Below are 18,613 nucleotides of genomic sequence, written 5' to 3'. Positions count from 1 at the left end.
TACAGTGTATAGCAGTACAGTGTATAGCAGTACAATACAGTACAGTACAGGACATAGGAGGACAGTATAGCAGTCAGGCTCGGACTGGCCCACAGGGGTACAGGGGAATCCCCCGGTGGGCCCCTGAGCAAAGTGGGCCCCTAGTCTCCCACCCCCTGCACAAGTGGCACAGAACACATAAGATTTACTGTACTACATACATATATTCAATGTACAACACCTCAACCAGCCTATGTTCATATAAAAAACTTGTTAACTTATTTATTATATTCGACTGTACGGTATGGTGGGCCCCCCCAAATCTTTTTACTGGTGGGCCCTAGATACCCCAGTCCGACACTGATAGCAGTACATGATAGTACAGCCAGGACAGTACAGTATGTAGCAGTACATGACAATGCATAGCAGTACACTACAGTACAGTGTATAACAGTACACGACAGTACAGTGTATAGCAGTACAGTACAATACAGTACAGGACATAGGAGGACAGTACTGGAGGCCTCTGGAGCGCAGTTTATCCATGAAATCCATCAGAAGTCCATGACAGGGAGACGCTTGGAGGCCGGGGTGGTACAGGTGATGAGGTACCTGCAGGGTGGCAGCAGTCCGTCAGCTGTCTGCAGACTTCTGGGTGGAGGATCTCCATGATGGTGGAGCGGTCGGAGGGCAGAGCGGCGGCCCCGCTGTCATGTCCTCTGGGCGCCGGTAGTGGTGCTGTAGGAGGCTGCGGCAGTAGGAGCAGCCCAGCCTTCCTGCCGGAGAATATATGCGGGGATTCCCAGGCGCCGACCCCCCCTGCTCTCCTACTACCAGATATTTTATGACCTCCACCCCTCCCTCCTCCTCCTCCTCACACCCCCCCGTAGAAATTAATTCGGATCGTACAGTTATTACAGGGTGTCCTGGCTGGAAGGAGGAGATCCAGGGAGACACAGCGCCCCCGGTCCTGATCGCAGCCGGCTGGGGAGGTCCTGGGATCTGACAGCCAAACAGAAAAGGGGGGAGAAAGGAGGAGAGAAAAAAAAGCTGAAAGGTAAGTGGAGAACACAGGGCCACAGGCGAGTCCCCGGCCTGCAGTGAGGCTCTGGTGCCGGCTGGCGGCGCACTGATGCCGGTCATAGACTGTAGGATAGGCTGGGGATCCTGCAGGCCTCACTAGGCCGGGGCAGGGAATTTTACCGATTTTCCCCTTTTTGCCCCGTCACTTTTTGGGGAGGTTGTGGCGCGCGGCGGCCCGGTAATTGCCGGTATGTAGGAGAGACTAGCCGGTTCGGGGCCGAGGTCTCCCCGGGAGGACGGGATGTCTCAGCCCCGGTCCCGGCAGAAGCCGCAGCCTCTGCTATGGGCTCCGACTCGTGTATAAGCTGCGGTATTATCCCGGGGACGCACTGCAGTACTGGCCGTCAGGTGTGAACGCGGTGTGATGCATTAGTGTATACCCAGCTCCGGTACTGCTGCGGCAGGATAATGCTGTGTACCTGCGGAGTGCAGGACATCTGTCACCTCTGGATGAGAACAGGCTTAGGGTATGTTCACACATAGCAGTTGAAGTGCGGTTTTGAGGCAATTTTTAATGAGTTTGTGGTAGAAACCATAACCACCTCATAGCTAGTGTGGTTCTCATGTAGTTTTATCTGCCCCTCTACTGCTCTATGTGAACATGCCCTAAGGCAGGCTGCTGATGGGATGAAGGACATGGGGTCTTCCTCCCGGCTTCACTCCTGGTCAGTACCTGTGTCCCCTCCTCCATCAGCTCGCTGAGCCGAAGCCCTCTTGCACACAAATGAATATGTATATTCCCGTGTCCGTTCCGTTTTTCTTTTTTGCGTACCGTATGCAGAACCATTCATTTCAATGGTTCCTCCCAAAAAAAAAAAATGGAATGTACTCCGTCTGCATTCTGTTTCCGTGTTTCTGTTCCGCTAAAAGATATAACTTGTCCTATTATTGTCCGTATAACGGACAAGGATAGGACTGTTCTATTAGGAGCCAGCTGTTCCGTTCTGCAAAATACTGAATGCACACGGATGTCATCTTTAATTTTAGCGGATCCGTTTTTTGTGGACTGCAAAATACATACAGTCGTGTGCAAGGGGTCTAAGGGATATTTACACCACGTATCTATTTTGCGGTTGGCAAGTTGCGTATCTTCAAAACACGGATACCGGCGTAGATGCATTCTGCATTGTACGGATGGGATCGGCATGTCCCACAAAACAGACAAGTATAAGATGTGTTCTATTATATATATTTTTTTCTTTTTTTTTGCGGGGCCGTTGAATGAACATACGGATGCGGACAGCACACAGCTGAAATTATTGGGTCCGCATCTGACCTGCAAAAAATCAGAAGTGGTCGCGTGACTGGACCCTCAAACGCATCGTTCTCTGCAGCTCATCTCCCCGTGTACACAGGGGTCCTGCCAACAGACTGGCGCCATAGGATGACTAAATGTGCGCCGCTCATCTACCTTTACTCCATAAAGAATGACCCCCACACATCAGTATGTTAGGAGTCCTCGAGTCGCCCTCTTCTGATAATCACTTGACCTTTGGGTACCTGCCTCTGGGAAAGCTGGGTGATGAGCAGTATGACCGCCATTCAGTGCCCAGAGCTCTTCTCTATAGCATTACCTAGTGATACTGTGTATACAGCGTATTCTGGAGTCTGGGAAAGCTGGGTGACGAGCAGTATGATCGCCATTCAGTGCCCAGAGCTCTCCTCTATAGCATTACCTAGTGATACTGTGTATACAGCGTATTCTGGAGTCTGGGAAAGCTGGGTGACGAGCCGTATGATCGCCATTCAGTGCCCAGAGCTCTCCTCTATAGCATTACCTAGTGATACTGTGTATACGGCGTATTCTGGAGTCTGGGAAAGCTGGGTGACGAGCCGTATGATCGCCATTCAGTGCCCAGAGCTCTCCTCTATAGCATTACCTAGTGATACTGTGTATACGGCGTATTCTGGAGTCTGGGAAAGCTGGGTGACGAGCAGTATGACCGCCATTCAGTGCCCAGAGCTCTCCTCTATAGCATTGCCTAGTGATACTGTGTATACGGCGTATTCTGGAGTCTGGGAAAGCTGGGTGACGAGCTGTATGATCGCCATTCAGTGCCCAGAGCTCTCCTCTATAGCATTGCCTAGTGATACTGTGTATACAGCGTATTCTGGAGTCTGGGAAAGCTGGGTGACGAGCCGTATGATCGCCATTCAGTGCCCAGAGCTCTCCTCTATAGCATTGCCTAGTGATACTGTGTATACAGCGTATTATGGAGTCTGGGAAAGCTGGGTGATGAGCAGTATAACCGCCATTCAGTGCCCAGAGCTCTCCTCTATAGCATTACCTAGTGATACTGTGTATACAGCGTATTCCGGAGTCTGGGAAAGCTGGGTGACGAGCCCAGTATGGACTATAGTGCTGTTAAACTGTCCCGGAAGTCTCGAGGACCCCACAATAACTGCTCCTGCATATGACCGTCTGTGTCCTGTTGTAGAAGTGCCGTCCGGCTGCGCGGATGCGGACAGCACACGGATGACGGTCACGTGCTGTCTGCATTTTTGGTGGCCCCGTAGAAATGAACGCGTATCGGAAGCAGAAACAAAAATACAGTTGTATGCATGAGGTCCATTGGAGAGTGTTAAAGGGGTATTCCTGGTACGTTAAGTTATCCTCTAACCACAGGATGGGGATAACTATAAGATCGGTGTATCCCCTGCAGCCCCCCTGAAATGAGCGGACAGTCAGGCATGCGTGTGGCCGCTCCATTCATTTCTATGAGGCAGCCGAGGGATGGCGCTCCACAATCTCTGGAATTCCCATAGAAATGAATGGAGCGAGAGCACGCATGCCTGACTGTCCGCTCTGTTTATTTCAGGGGTGCCGCAGGGGGTATGAGGCCCTTGTTCTCATGATCAGTGGGGGTCCCAGTGGTAGGACCCTCAGCGATCTAATAGTTATCCCCTATCCTGTGCCCGAGGTTTCCATTGGGAAATGTTCCCAACTCCAGCCTTGGGCAGCTACTGCGATGCAGTGTGAACGGTGGCATTCCCAGTACTGATTATACAGGTCCTTCTCCAAAAATTAGCATATTGTGATAAAGTTCATTATTTTCTGTAATGTACTGATAAACATTAGACTTTCATATATTTTAGATTCATTACACACAACTGAAGTAGTTCAAGCCTTTTATTGTTTTAATATTGATGATTTTGGCATACAGCTCATGAAAACCCAAAATTCCTATCTCAAAAAATTAGCATATTTCATTCGACCAATAAAAGAAAAGTGTTTTTAATACAAAAAAAGTCAACCTTCAAATAATTATGTTCAGTTATGCACTCAATACTTGGTGGGGAATCCTTCTGCAGAAATGACTGCTTCAATGCGGCGTGGCATGGAGGCAATCAGCCTGTGGCACTGCTGAGGTGTTATGGAGGCCCAGGATGCTTCGATAGCGGCCTTAAGCTCATCCAGAGTGTTGGGTCTTGCGTCTCTCAACTTTCTCTTCCCAATATCCCACAGATTCTCTATGGGGTTCAGGTCAGGAGAGTTGGCAGGCCAATTGAGCCCAGTAATACCATGGTCAGTAAACCATTTACCAGTGGTTTTGGCACTGTGAGCAGGTGCCAGGTCGTGCTGAAAAATGAAATCTTCATCTCCATAAAGCTTTTCAGCAGATGGAAGCATGAAGTTCTCCAAAATCTCCTGATAGCTAGCTGCATTGACCCTGCCCTTGATAAAACACAGTGGACCAACACCAGCAGCTGACATGGCACCCCAGACCATCACTGACTGTGGGTACTTGACACTGGACTTCAGGCATTTTGGCATTTCCCTCTCCCCAGTCTGCCTCCAGACTCTGGCACCTTGATTTCCGAATGACATGCAACAGTCCAGTGCTGCTTCTCTGTAGCCCAGGTCAGGCGCTTCTGCCGCTGTTTCTGGTTCAAAAGTGGCTTGACCTGGGGAATGCGGCACCTGTAGCCCATTTCCTGTACACGGTGGCTCTGGATGTTTCTACTCCAGACTCAGTCCACTGCTTCCGCAGGTCCCCCAAGGTCTGGAATCGGTCCTTCTCCACAATCTTCCTCAGGGTCCGGTCACCTCGTTGTGCAGCGTTTTCTGCCACACTTTTTCCTTCCCACAGACTTCCCACTGAGGTGCCTTGATACAGCACTCTGGGAACAGCCTAGTCGTTCAGAAATGTCTTTCTGTGTCTTACCCTCTTGCTTGAGGGTGTCAATGATGGCCTTCTGGACAGCAGTCAGGTCGGCAGTCTTACCCATGATTGCGGTTTTGAGTAATGAACCAGGCTGGGAGTTTTTAAAAGCCTCAGGAATCTTTTGCAGGTGTTTAGAGTAAATTAGTTGATTCAGATGATTAGGTATATAGCTCGTTTAGAGAACCTTTTCATGATATGCTAATTTTTTTAGATAGGAATTTGGTGTTTTCATGAGCTGTATGCCAAAATCATCAATATTAAAACAATAAAAGGCTTGAACTACTTCAGTTGGTGTGTAATGAATCTAAAATATATGAAAGTCTAATGTTTATCAGTACATTACAGAAAATAATGAACTTTATCACAATATGCTAATTTTTTTAGAAGGACCTGTATTACCTTGCATTGACGCTGCCATGAACGGCTTATGTATTCTGTCCATGGCAGGGGATGCACAGCGCTGGCAGCTGAGCATGCCTGTTATTGGAACTGCCCCACTTGTAAGGCCTCATTCTCATTTCCGTGTCAGTGTGACATCTGTGAAATGAAAAGTAAGGGGTATTATCCGTGAAGGATGCTTGGTTAGTCCGTGTGTCCGTTTTTTTACCATCCGTGTCTCATCCGTAATTTACTGACATTGCTCAGCTGAAATTAATGCGTATCAGTGATTTTCACGGACCCATAGACTTCTATGGGCGTGTTTGGTTGGCATCATGGATCAAAGTAGTGCAAGTCTCCGTGATTTTTTACTAGCGTCAGTAAAAAAATACTGAAATGTGAACAGACACATTTAAGTCAATGGGTATGTGTGCTGTCAGTGGAAAATGTGTCAATGAAAAAACGGTAATGTGGACGAGGCCTTGGGGTCCGTCCACACAGGACGAAAACTGTGACAGAATCCACTTGAGTTACAGACTAGCCGCAAATTTCACCCTGTCTATTGCCGAGGGTTAAATCCGCAGCATAAAGTGACCTGCTGAGGGGTTACAATTTGCTCCGCTGGTCGGTCTCCACACTTTGATACACATGTCCTTTACGCAGTGAGATTTGTTCAGTTCCTGTCCCCTTTGCTGCTCTGCTGTAGAACCTGCGGCGTACGTTCTCTGTGTGGACGTGCGTTTGGTGCAATTCATGTGATAAGAACAGGTCTGGGTTTATGTCGCTTCTTTAGGCCTTTTACACAAGCTGATTATTTTCCCTGTGTAAGGCCTCTTTCACACGGGCGCAATGCGTGAGGGGAACGCATTGCAACCGCACTGAATCCGGACCAATTTATTTCTATGGGGCTGTGCACATGACCAGTGATTTTCATGCATCACTTGTGCGTTACGTGAAAATCGCAGCACGCTCTATTTTGTGCGTTTTTCATAGAAGTGAATGGGGCTGCGTGAAAATCGCAAGCAAGTGCGGATGCGGTACGATTTTCACACATGGTTGCTAAGTGACGATCGGGATGGGGACCCGATCATTATTTTCCCTTATAACATGGTTATATGGGAAAATAATAGCATTCTTAATACAGAATGCTAAGTAAATTAGGGATGGAGGAGTTAAATAAAAATAATAATTTAACTCCCCTCATCCACTTGTTCACGCAGCCCGGCTTGTCGTCTTTCTTCTTCTTTGATGCCCAGGAGCAAAAGGACCTGTGGTGACGTCACTGCTCTTCTCACATGGTCCACCACCGTCTGCATCGCACCATCCCGGTCAGCAGCTTGTGAGTGCCAGCGAAAGGACACAGGTCAGTGTAAGACTTTAGCTTTTTTATTTTTGCCGACATTACAGGCCATGAGGGGGGCACTGGGGGGGACATTACAGGCCATGAGGGGGGCACTGGGGGGGACATTACAGGCCATGAGGGGGGCACTGGGGGGGACATTACAGGCCATGAGGGGGGCACTGCGGGGGACATTAAAGGCCATGAAGGGGGCAATTACTACTCTGGAGCATATTTCTACTGTGGGGGCAGTGGGGGAGTAATTACTATGTGAGAGAAAATTACTATGTGGGGGCGGGGAATTAATCTAAGGTTTTATTATTACTGGGGGGCATTCTAGGTGGCATTTATAATTTCTGTAGACACTCTAGGTACATTATTTCTAGTGGGGGACACTATTTTTTTCAGCAGTATAGTACCTGGGGAATTGGGGTGCACCATGGGCACAGTATTGGGAATGGCAGCAGGATGATACTGTGGGGACACCAGGATGGGGGAGGGAGGGTTTGATGGAAAAATTAAAAAATCTAAAGTGTCTGTAACAAACTCTGTAGAGACGAGATGTGGCTGAAAGAATTTGTCATGGAGGTCTGGGTCAAATGGAGGAGAAGAGGAAAGTGAAGGTCGACATGACAGGTTATGTCATGCTGGCTCACCACTGTGACCCGCGTCTCATCTTCTCCAAGTATTTTTTAAAATTATGTATATTTTCATTTTGGCGACTAAAATTTTAATAAATGGCTCCTAAATGTTTCACTTTAGGAGCCAATGGGTCCTGTTTGTTTTATTTTTTTTAGTCTGGAGCACTGCAACTGGATGGACCCATGCTAAATAAATGGCATAGGACCACTAGGGCTTGTTGTAAAATGAATGAAAACGGACCTCCCATGTCCATGATGGAACCCGTGACACCAGTGTGGACAGGGCCTTACAGCCATAGCAATTGTTGTCAGAGCCAAATGCCGGGCCGCATCTTACTTTCGGTTGTGTTCAGTGTCGCTTGTACTTTATTATTCTGTCTTTGCTGTAATCGAAATCTCCTCGACATACAGCAACTTCCTGGTGAACTTAGTCGGCTGTCAATCAGTCCTGCGGTGTAAAGTGTAAGGGGCGGACGGAGCTGGGGCGTAAAGTGTAAGGTCTCTTTGACACAAGCGAGTTTTCCGTCCTGATGTGATGCGTGTAGTGAACACACAGCATCCGGTCTGAACCCTCACCCAGTGATATGTGTACATGAGCGTGGTTTTTCACGTATCATCTCAGAGTTCTATTTGTGCATTTTCACGTAGCTCTGGCTCCATAGAAGGGAATGGGGCTGCATGAACAACAGAAGGCATCGGGATGCAATGCGTTTTTCACCGATGGTTGCTGGGAGGTCTTGTGGTGTTCAGTTTTTCTTCGCTAGCGTGAAAAACGCATCTAATCTGGATGCAATTCACGGATCCGCAAAATACAGTTGCAGTCTGTGTGCAATCTTCATTTTTTTTAATGGACCTATTGAAGACGTTTTGCGGACCAGAGCAGGACATGCTCAGTCTTTTGTGACATGGAGATGTGGATTGCACACAGACCGCATCTGTATTTTGCAGACTGCGAAACTGATACGGTCGTGTACACAAGGCGTAAGGCAGGGTTCGCATCGTGTTTTTGCCCTACATTTAGGCTACATTCACACCAACATATTCTGTTTCTGTGTCTGTTCCATTTTTTGTTTGTTTTTTTGCGGATAGGATGTGGACCCATTCATTTCAATGGGTCCACAAAAAATGTCCTATATATTTTGCAGGGCTACAGAACGAACGCGTCCTATTTCTGTCCGTTTTGTGGGCAAGGATAGGCATTATCTGTAAAGAATAACTGGGCAGTTGCCTTGATTTATTCTTTACAGATATGCCATGACCTGGATAAATGAGAACCTTCACAGACAAGGATAGGCATTGTTACAATGGATCTGCAAAAAAAGTTGCAACACGGATGTCACATAAACGTCATCCGTATTTTTTTGCGGATCTGCATTTTTCAGACTGCAAAATACACATGGTTGTGTGAATGTAGCCTTAAAGTGTGTACGGTATTGTTACTCTATGCTGATCTCCTGTATAAATGCTGGCTGACGGCCTGACAAGAACCTCTGCATAGAGCGGTAAAGCATTAATGCTGTAAAGCGGCCGGATCCCATTATACTCAGTACGGATCCGTCACTTGTGGCCTACTGGAAACATTCACCAGAGGTGTGATCACAGCCTGACGTATCCGTTTGAAGTATACTATTTTGTATATGTTACATGTAAGACAAAAATGTGAACACGGCCTAAGCAAGCATGAGGAGAGCAGCAGTATAAAGAATGAACATAGCTGCAGTGTAAAGCATGAGTAGTGGACAGAGCTACAGTATAAAGAATCAACATAGCTGCAGTGTAAAGCATGAGGAGTGGACAGAGCAGCAGCTTGAAGCACTGATCATATAGTAGGCTTATTTCATACTTAGGCCCCATTCACACACACATCCATAATAATGGTTCCACATCCATTCCGCAAATTGCTGAACGGGTGCTGATCCATTCATTCTCTATGGGGACGGAATGGATGCGGAGAGCACACTATGTGCTCTCCGCATTTCCGGAGTGCGTCGCCGATCTTCCGGTCCGTGGCTCCCGAAAAAAAAATAGAACATGTTCTATTTATGTCCACGAGATTAGGCATTTTCTATTATAGTGCCGACGATGTGTGGTCCGCAAAATGCGGAATGCACATTGCCGGTGTCCGTGTTTTGTGGATCCACAAAACACATACGGATGTGTGAATGGAACCTAAGGGTGCATTCATACAACATGTCCATTTTGCACACCGCAAATCACGAATCCTCAAAATACTGATGCGGTCCAGGCGGCAAAGTATAACACTTGCTCTATCTTTTGTGGAACAGACATATAGATCGCATTGTGTGCTTTCCGCATCCGTATGTCGGTTCCACAAAAGATAGAACGTTTATTTTGCGGATCCGCCATTTGTGGACTGCAGTATGGATACAGCCGTGGGAATGCATCGGTGTCGTGGCTTGTGTTATTACAGGACCTACGCCATCTATTACAATATGTCCTGATCCGCTTCACACCTGATGGGACACGTCCTACAGAGGCACATCGTAACAAAATAGAACATGTCCTATTCTTGTCCCTATTACAGTCAAGGATAGGACCGTTCCGCAGAACGCACACGGTATCGGCTACAGCGTGTGCATGAGGCCTCCAGGAAGTCTGCTCCTCTGCTGTAAGGAAGAGTGAGGGAAGAAGTAGGACTGTCCGGCCTCTGCTGTGATGGAAGAATGGAAATTGCGCATGTATGTGACTGTCCGACGATGAAGTCGCTGTGGGGGCTCTTTCAGCTCTTGCTGGCTTTTATAATCGGAGTATACAGGCGACGGGGGAAGGGAGAAGAGAATGCGTTGTGCCACTAGTATCAGCTGCTATTCAGTGGGGTTAGCAGTGCTGTTCCTGCGCCCAATCGATCCTAGGAGCAACCAGCCCATCTGCTCCATTACTACATGGCTAATTAGCCAGCACCAGAATAAAGGCCCCCGAGTATAAAGTGTCCAGCCTAGGGCCGTCCTGAAAGTAACAAAGGGCGGGGGATGCCTTCCAGCTGCTCGTGTCGCCGGCACATCCTAGCCTCATCCGTCATACAGCTGAGCAGTTCTTATGTAATAGTGAGAAGGTATGAATAAAAAAAAAAAAATGTTGGTACGTATTGCAAGAACTTGTAAGATCCCCCCCCCCCCTTCCCTCTGCTTTTTTTTATTATTTTATTTTTACACAATCAGTTTCTCTGGCCGCACGTGAACGGTTCGCTGTGGATCTGCCGTAGAGTTCGCACGATGTCCACAACATAAATTGACATACGGCAGATTTCGGATGTCCGGTTATGTGCGTATTCCAGTGTGGACGGGGTTTTGCTGCTACTGTAAATGTAAATATTCCACGGCTGTACCCTAAAGCTTCATTTGCTGTGAAATAACCGCTGTTAAAATGCCATGGGGGCTGTCAGTCTATGAAAAAGGACCAGTCTTATTTTCTCTGATCTTTTGATGGACATTATTCACCACTGTGTGAATAACCTCAGACTACCATGTTGCCTACTCAAAGTGACTAGGACTAACAATACGACCACAACCACAGCGCATATGGCTTTTACTCCGTAAAGATTTGTATAACGGAAGTGCTGGCTCCATCTCATGAGGACACCTACCGAGCCCGATGGACCTCTTTGGCTATAATGCTATGCTGTTCTGCCTTGGAATCCGCATGAGAAGCCCCTGACAGCCTCCGACAGGGATATGAACACAGGCGTGCATGACTGTAATAATTACTTGGGGGGAGGGGAGCAAAACCACACCAAAAAGGTGAAGCACGTGTACAGGTCACCTGGTAAAACTGTTGGAAAAATTAGGTAATTTCCGGTGGGTTTGATGTGTCAGGAATGGATGGTGTAGGTGCGCCCTGTGGCCTTCTTCACACAGCCTTCATTCTCCAGTGTCAGGCCATGAAGTCCCACCTTGACCACAAGTATAAAGACCTGAACTAACATCTTAGGTCCTTATAATGCTATTAGTTGGGGAGATCTGTATTACACATGTGTGAAATTGGTCTTGCTCGCTTCAAGTCCTCTAGCATGGAGAATTTGCTATTTTGTCCTATTCTCTAACCCTCACCCCAAACAAAAACAAAAAAGTTAACCTATAAGCAATATCTACCCTAAAAACTACAACCCATCCTGCAAAAGGACGGCCCCTATACAGCTATGTCATGAGAAAACTAATGTCTCAGATTGAGGTGACATTAAAGGGAACTTGTCACCAGAATTTTGGGTATAGAGCTGAGGACATAGGTTGCTAGATGGCTGCTAGCACATCCGCAATACCCAGTCCCCATAGCTCTGTGTGCTTTTATTGTGTATAAAAACAGATTTGATACATATGCAAATTAACATGAGATGAGTCAGAGCTTGAAAATGACTCTTCTCTGGTCACACAAGATATGACTCTTTTATGTTCATTTGCATATGTAGCAAATCGTTGTTGTTTTTTTACACAATAAAAGCACACAGAGCTATGGGGACTGGGTATTGTGGAAGTGCTAGTGGCCATCTAGCAACCCATGTCCTCAGTTCTATACCCAAAATCCTGGTGACAGGTTCCCTTTAAAGGGGTTTATCAAGTGGAAAATACTGTTGACCTCTCCTTGGTATAGGTGATGAGGGGAGCACCATGGCCTGGTCACAGCACAGTACCGTACATTGTGTACCGGCTCTGCTTCATATAAATGTGACTGTGCTGCTCCTAGGCCACCACTACTGATTGGCGGGAGGAGGAGTTCAGAATCGGACTCCCACCCATCAGATATTGAGGGTCCCCCGTCTTTGTCCTGCCAGGTTACAGTGCCGGAGGTGGTCAGAGCGGGTTGTGCCATGCATTTTCTGTGCTACCTTATTTCCATTACTCCTATTCACTTATATGGGAGCAACAAACTGTATACCACAAGCTGCTATGCCGTTTCTGTAGCCCTGACCACCTCGGGCTGCTGCCTCCAGGAGGAACAGAGTTTGGGGGCAAGCGTTCCAGAGATGAGGTTGACCGCCACTACTTTCAAGCTCATCTTCTCCGTGGTCTTGCAATACAAGTTTTCTGGTATGAATTGTTGTTAAAGAGGTTGTCCAGTTTCCTATTTTGATGACCCATCCTCAGGGTAGGTCCTCAATATCAGCACCCCTGCCCATCAGCTGTAGTGCTCCTGCAAGCACTGACTTCTCTTCACTGTTTGCCTGCTCCCTGTTCACATCGCAGAGGCGAGCAGTGTCATTACAGCTCCGCCATCACATGCACTTCAAGGGGATGGGAGTGTAACAAACGCATAGAAGATGTAATGACACTGCTTGCTGCTGCAGTGTCAACAAGCAAACAGTGAAGAGAAGGCAGTGCTCATACGAGCGCTGCGTTCTCTTCAAGCAGCTGATTGGTGGGAAACAGACCTTTGACAATCTGTTGCTGAGAAACTGTGTCCAAATCATAGTATTTCAGAATGCCACTGAATTTGGTTTAATGTAGAAGAATGCATAAAGATCTATTCTGTTCTGACACTTTTTGCAGGGAACCTTGTAGCTTGCTGTTGTAGAAGTCTCGTTCTGGGGCACATCACGTAATAAGCAGATAAAATGTCTAAAGTTTAAGATCCGGTAAGATGTCCTTTTTGTTGGTGCATGTGGTTATTCCCCTCGGGACATCCCAGTGTTGACTCCTATCATTGTCCTGGTTGTTTTTCCAGCTGATGTTCACAAGGAGCAGAGACACGTGATGTATGAAGGCAAACACATACACTTCTCTGAAGTTGATAATAAGCCCCTATGCTCCTACAGTCCCAAGCTCTGCAAGCAGAGAAGACTTAACGGCTACGCCTTCTGTATCCGACACGTTTTAGAGGACAAGACTGCCCCCTTCAAGCAATGTGAATATGTGGCCAAGTACAACAGCCAGCGCTGCACTAATCCCATCCCAAAATCAGAGGACCGTAGGTAAGTGGGTCAGCCTCTAAAGTACTGGTCCACTTTGATATTTGCAAAGTTGTGTGAGCTTATAACTTAACTTACTGTTAAAGAGGGTTTTCTGAGTTTAGATTATTAGAAGTCATCAATATGAGATCGGTGGGGATCTGACTAGTCACCGCTCCAAAGATAGCTATTTGAGGGGCAAGCAATGCAGCCTCCTCATTGTACACATTGGTCCGTCTACCTTCATGCTGTATACTTTGCAGTGGCTGTGCAAAATATTGCAATCTTATCCCATTCATGTGAATGTTATGAAGGTGCTATATCCTGCACAGCCTCTGCCAAGTATACAGCGTGAAGGTAGACGGACCAATGTGTACAATGAAGAGGCTGCACAAGGACAGCAGCCTCTTCAAACCCCCAATCAATGCGGGTGTGGAGAGTCAGGACCCCCCCAATCTGGTATTGATGGCCTTGACAGAAAAATAGAAAGTTATAGCTTTTGGAGTGCAACAATGGAAAAAAACTAGGTTGCCAGGGTGCAAAACACAGAGAATACCGAGAATCTAATGTGAGAGTGCATTACCCCTGTTATTGTCATTTTGTTCTATTCTTTAGATTCCAATTTATACGTCGGTGGTCGGGACTTTAACCCCTTCCCGACCAGCGCCGTACTATTACGGCCCGCTGATCAGGAGGATGCAGGAGCTGCTCCCGTCCGATCAGCTGCAGGGGACCAGCTGTTCCCGTTAGCCGAACCCCTGCTATATGCATTGGTGCAAACACAGATGCCAGCACATTAATCCCTTCTATGCCACGGTCAGTGCTGACCGAGACATAGAAGGGCTTTGCTGCGGGTGATGTTGCCCATTGGGTCCCAGCGCTGCTGTGGTAGGGACCCGATTGGTGAGAAGGCTGCCTGATGCCGTGCAGAAGCTGCTCTATGCCTTGCACGGCATCGGGACCTTCCTTCTGTAGGTGCCCTGGAGATGCTAGGCAACCTGTTAGTGTGTGACGGATGTATTGTAATGCATTGTAGAGTTTAAAAAAAAAAAGTTAAGTTTTTAATAAAAAAAATTGTTTCAAGTAAAAAAAAAAAAAAATAATCCTTTTTATAATAAAAAAAATTGAAAAAGAAAAAACACCCATATTGGGTATCGCCACGACTGGCTCTATAAATATCACATGATCCACCCGGTCCGATGAACACCATAATAAAATAAATAAAAACTGTAAAAAAAAAAAAACAAAAAAAAAACATTTTTGGCACCTTACATCACAAAAATTGCAACACCAAGCGATCAAAAAGGCGTATGCCCCCAAAATAATACCAATCTAACGGTCACCTCATCCCGCCAAAAAAGGAGACCCACCTAAGACAATCGGTCAAAAAATAAAAAAGCTATGGCTCTCAGACAATGGAGACACTAAAACCTCCTTTTTATTTTTATTTTTTATTTTTGCTTAAAAAAATGCTATTCTGTAAAACTTAAATAAGAAAAAGTATACATATTAGGTATTGCCACGTCCGTAACAATCTTCTCTATAAAATATCACATGACCTAACCCCTCAGGTGAACGCTGGAAAAATTAAATAAATGAAAACTGTGCCAAAACTGCCAATTTTTTTGGGTCACCTTTCCCCATAAAGTGTAATAATGAATTATTAAAAAAAAAAATCATATGTACCCAAAAATAGTACCAAAAAAAAAGTCAACTCTTCCTGCAAAAAAAAAAACCTGCACCAAAAAAAATGGGGTTCAGAGACAGAAACATAATTAAAAAAATAAAAATGCTTTCATATGTAAAACTGAAACAAAGAAAGTAGCTATATTTGATATCATTGCGACCGTAACAACCTGCTCTATAAAAATATCACATGATCTACCCTGTCAGAGGAATGTTGTAAAAAATAAAAAGTGCCAAAACAGCCATTTTTTGGGGGGTTACCTTGCCTCACTAAAAACTTAATATAGAGCAATTAAAAATCATATGTACCCCAAAATAGTACCAATAAAACTGGCACCTTATCTCCTAGTTTCCAAAATGGGGTCCTTTTTGGGAGTTTCTACTGTAAGGGTGCATCAGGGGGGCTTAAAATGGGACATGGCATCATATGGCGTTCCTTTCCTTCTGCGCCCTGCTATGTGCCCTTATATAAGTTTACGACCACATGTGGGGTGTTTCTGTAAACCGCATAATCAGGGTAAAAAAAATTGAGTTTTGTTCTTTCTGTTAACCCTCGATGTGTTAAAGAAAAAAATTGATCAAAATGGAAAATCCGCCAAAAAAGTGAAATTTTTAAATTTCATCTCCATTTCCTTTCATTCTTGTGGAACACCTAAAGGGTTAACAGTTTGTAAAAATCAGTTTTGAGTAGCTTGAGGGGTGTAGTTTCTACAATGGGGTCATTTATGGGTGGTTTCCACTATGTAAGCCCCACAAAGTGACTTCAGACCTGAACTGGTCCTTAAAAAGTGGGTTTTGGAATTTTTCTTAGGATTTTAGAAGCAATTCTTACAATTTTTAAGCCTTCTAACATCCTAAAAAAATTTAAATTGCATTTACAAAATGATGCCAACACAAAGCAGCATATGGGGAATATTAAGTAATAAATATTTTATGAGGTAACACTTTCTGTTCTAAAAGCAGAGAAATTGAAATGTAAAAGATTTTTTCCATAAATAAAGGTGAAATAGATTGACACAAATTTATGACGTGTGTACGTGAAGTACAATGTGTCACGAGAAAACAATCTCAGAATGGCTAGGATAAGTAAAAGCGTTCCAAAGTTATTGCCACATAAAGTGACACATGTCAGATTTGCAAAAAAATGGCCTGGGAAGGAAGGTGAAAGGGTTAAAGGGGTAGAAAGGGTTAAAGGGGTTGTCTCACTTCAGCAAATGGCATTTATTGTTTCCTTTGCTGGCTGGATTCATTTTTCCATCACATTATACACTGCCCGTTTCCATGGTTGCAGACCACCCTGCAATCCATCAGTGGTGGCCGTGCTTGCACACTACAGAAAAAACACCAGTCTATGTGCGCTCCTACAGTCCCAGCTGCCAGATTGGCTGGTGCTTTTTCCTATAGTGTGCAAGCACGACCACACTGATGGATTGCAGGGTCTTCTCATCTGTAACCATGGAAACGATGCAGTGTATAATGCGATGGAAAAATGAATCCAGCCTTCAAAGTAGGCAATATGGATAATAATGATACATTAATAAGTGGCTTGTATTAACTTCTTACTACATAATAAATGCTGTTTGATGAAGTGGGACAACCCCTTTAACCACCTCCGGACCGCCTAACGCACGGATGCGTCCGGAAGGTGGTTGATTCATTCCTCCTGGACGCATCCGTGCTTCATCTCGCGATAGCCGAGATTTCCTGTGAACGCGCGCACACAGGCGCGCGCGTTCACAGGAACGGAAGGTAAGCGAGTGGATCTCCAGCCTGCCAGCGGCGATCGTTCGCTGGCAGGCTGGAGATGTGATTTTTTTTTTTTTTAAACCCCTAACTGGTATATTAGACGCTGTTTTGATAACAGCGTCTAATATACCTGCTACCTGGTCCTCTGGTGGTCCCTTTTGTTTGGATCAACCACCAGAGGACACAGACAGCTCAGTAAAGTAGCACCAAACACCACTACACTACACCCCCCCCCCGTCACTTATTAACCCCTTATGAACCCCTGATCACCCCATATAGACTCCCTAATCACCCCCCTGTCATTGATCACCCCCCTGTAAGGCTCCAGACGTCCGTATGATTTTTACGGATACATGGATCGGATCCGCAAAACACATACGGACGTCTGAATGGAGCCTTACAGGGGGGTGATCAATGACAGGGGGGTGATCACCTCATATACACTCCCTGATCACTCCCCCCTGTCATTGATCACCCCCCTGTAAGGCTCCATTCAGATGTCCGTATGTGTTTTGCGGATCCGATCCATGTATCCGTGGATCCGTAAAAATCATACGGACGTCTGAATGGAGCCTTACAGGGGGGTAAAAATGCCAGGGCAGTATAAATACCCCACATGTGACCCCATTTCGTAAAGAAGACACCCCAAGGTATTCCGTGAGGGGCATATTAAGTCCATGAAAGATTTAAATTTTTGTCCCAAGTTAGCGGAAAGGGAGACTTTGTGAGAAAATACAAAAAAAATCAATTTCCGCTAACTTGTGCCAAAAAAAAATAAAAAATTCTATGAACTCGCCATGCCCCTCATTGAATACCTTGGGGTGTCTTCTTTCCAAAATGGGGTCACATGTGGGGTATTTATACTGCCCTGGCATTTTAGGGGCCCGAAAGCGTGAGAAGAAGTCTGGGATCCAAATGTCTAAAAATGCCCTCCTAAAAGGAATTTGGGCCGCTTTGCGCATCTAGGCTGCAAAAAAGTGTCACACATGTAGTATCGCCGTACTCAGGAGAAGTTGGGCAATGTGTTTTGGGGTGTCATTTTACATATACCCATGCTGGGTGAGATAAATATCTTGGTCAAATGCCAACTTTGTATTTAAAAAAAATGGGAAATGTCTTTTGCCAAGATATTTCTCTCACCCAGCATGGGTATATGTAAAATGACACCCCAAAACACATTCCCCAACTTCCCCTGAGTACGGCGATACCACATGTGTGACACTTTTTTGCCGCCTAGGTGGGCAAAGGGGCACACATTCCAAAGAGAACCTTTAGGATTTTACAGGTCATTTTTTACACATTTTGATTTCAAACTACTTGCCACACATTAGGGCCCCTAGAATGCCAGGGCAGTACAACTACCCCACAAGTGACCCCATTTTGGAAAGAAGACACCCCAAGGTATTCCGTGAGGGGCATGGCGAGTTCCTAGAATTTTTTAATTTTTAAAAAAATAAGTTAGCGGAAAATGATTATTTTCTCATATTCCACTAACTTGTGACAAAAAATAAAAAATTCTAGGAACTCGCCATGCCCCTCACGGAACACCCTGGGGTGTCTTCTTTCCAAAATGGGGTCACTTGTGGGGTAGTTATACTGCCCTGGCATTTTAGGGGCCCATATGCGTGAGAAGTAGTTTGCAATCAAAATCTGTAAAAAATGACCGGTGAAATCCGAAAGGTGCTCTTTGGAATGT

General features: G+C 45.8%; 1 protein-coding gene across 2 annotated transcripts in view; it reads left to right on the top strand.

The window, feature by feature from the left end:
- The first annotated feature begins 269 nt into the window (after positions 1-269).
- The window catches only part of INO80D (INO80 complex subunit D), a 52,299-nt gene continuing 33,955 nt past the window's right edge, over positions 270-18,613 (top strand). The window contains exons 1-3 of one of the 2 annotated variants that reach the window (XM_044303703.1): positions 270-1,036; positions 13,088-13,173; positions 13,263-13,509. In XM_044303703.1, the coding sequence (XP_044159638.1) occupies positions 13,292-13,509 (218 nt within the window). In that variant the 5' untranslated portion in view covers positions 270-1,036; positions 13,088-13,173; positions 13,263-13,291. The remainder of the gene's footprint in view (positions 1,037-13,087; positions 13,174-13,262; positions 13,510-18,613) is intronic. The other variant, XM_044303704.1, reaches the window with a different exon arrangement.

Source organism: Bufo gargarizans, chromosome 8 (assembly GCF_014858855.1).
Source record: "Bufo gargarizans isolate SCDJY-AF-19 chromosome 8, ASM1485885v1, whole genome shotgun sequence".
Classification (NCBI taxonomy): Eukaryota; Metazoa; Chordata; class Amphibia; order Anura; family Bufonidae; genus Bufo; species Bufo gargarizans.
Note: the sequence above shows the minus strand (reverse complement) of the source record. Positions and strands in the feature narration are given on the sequence as shown.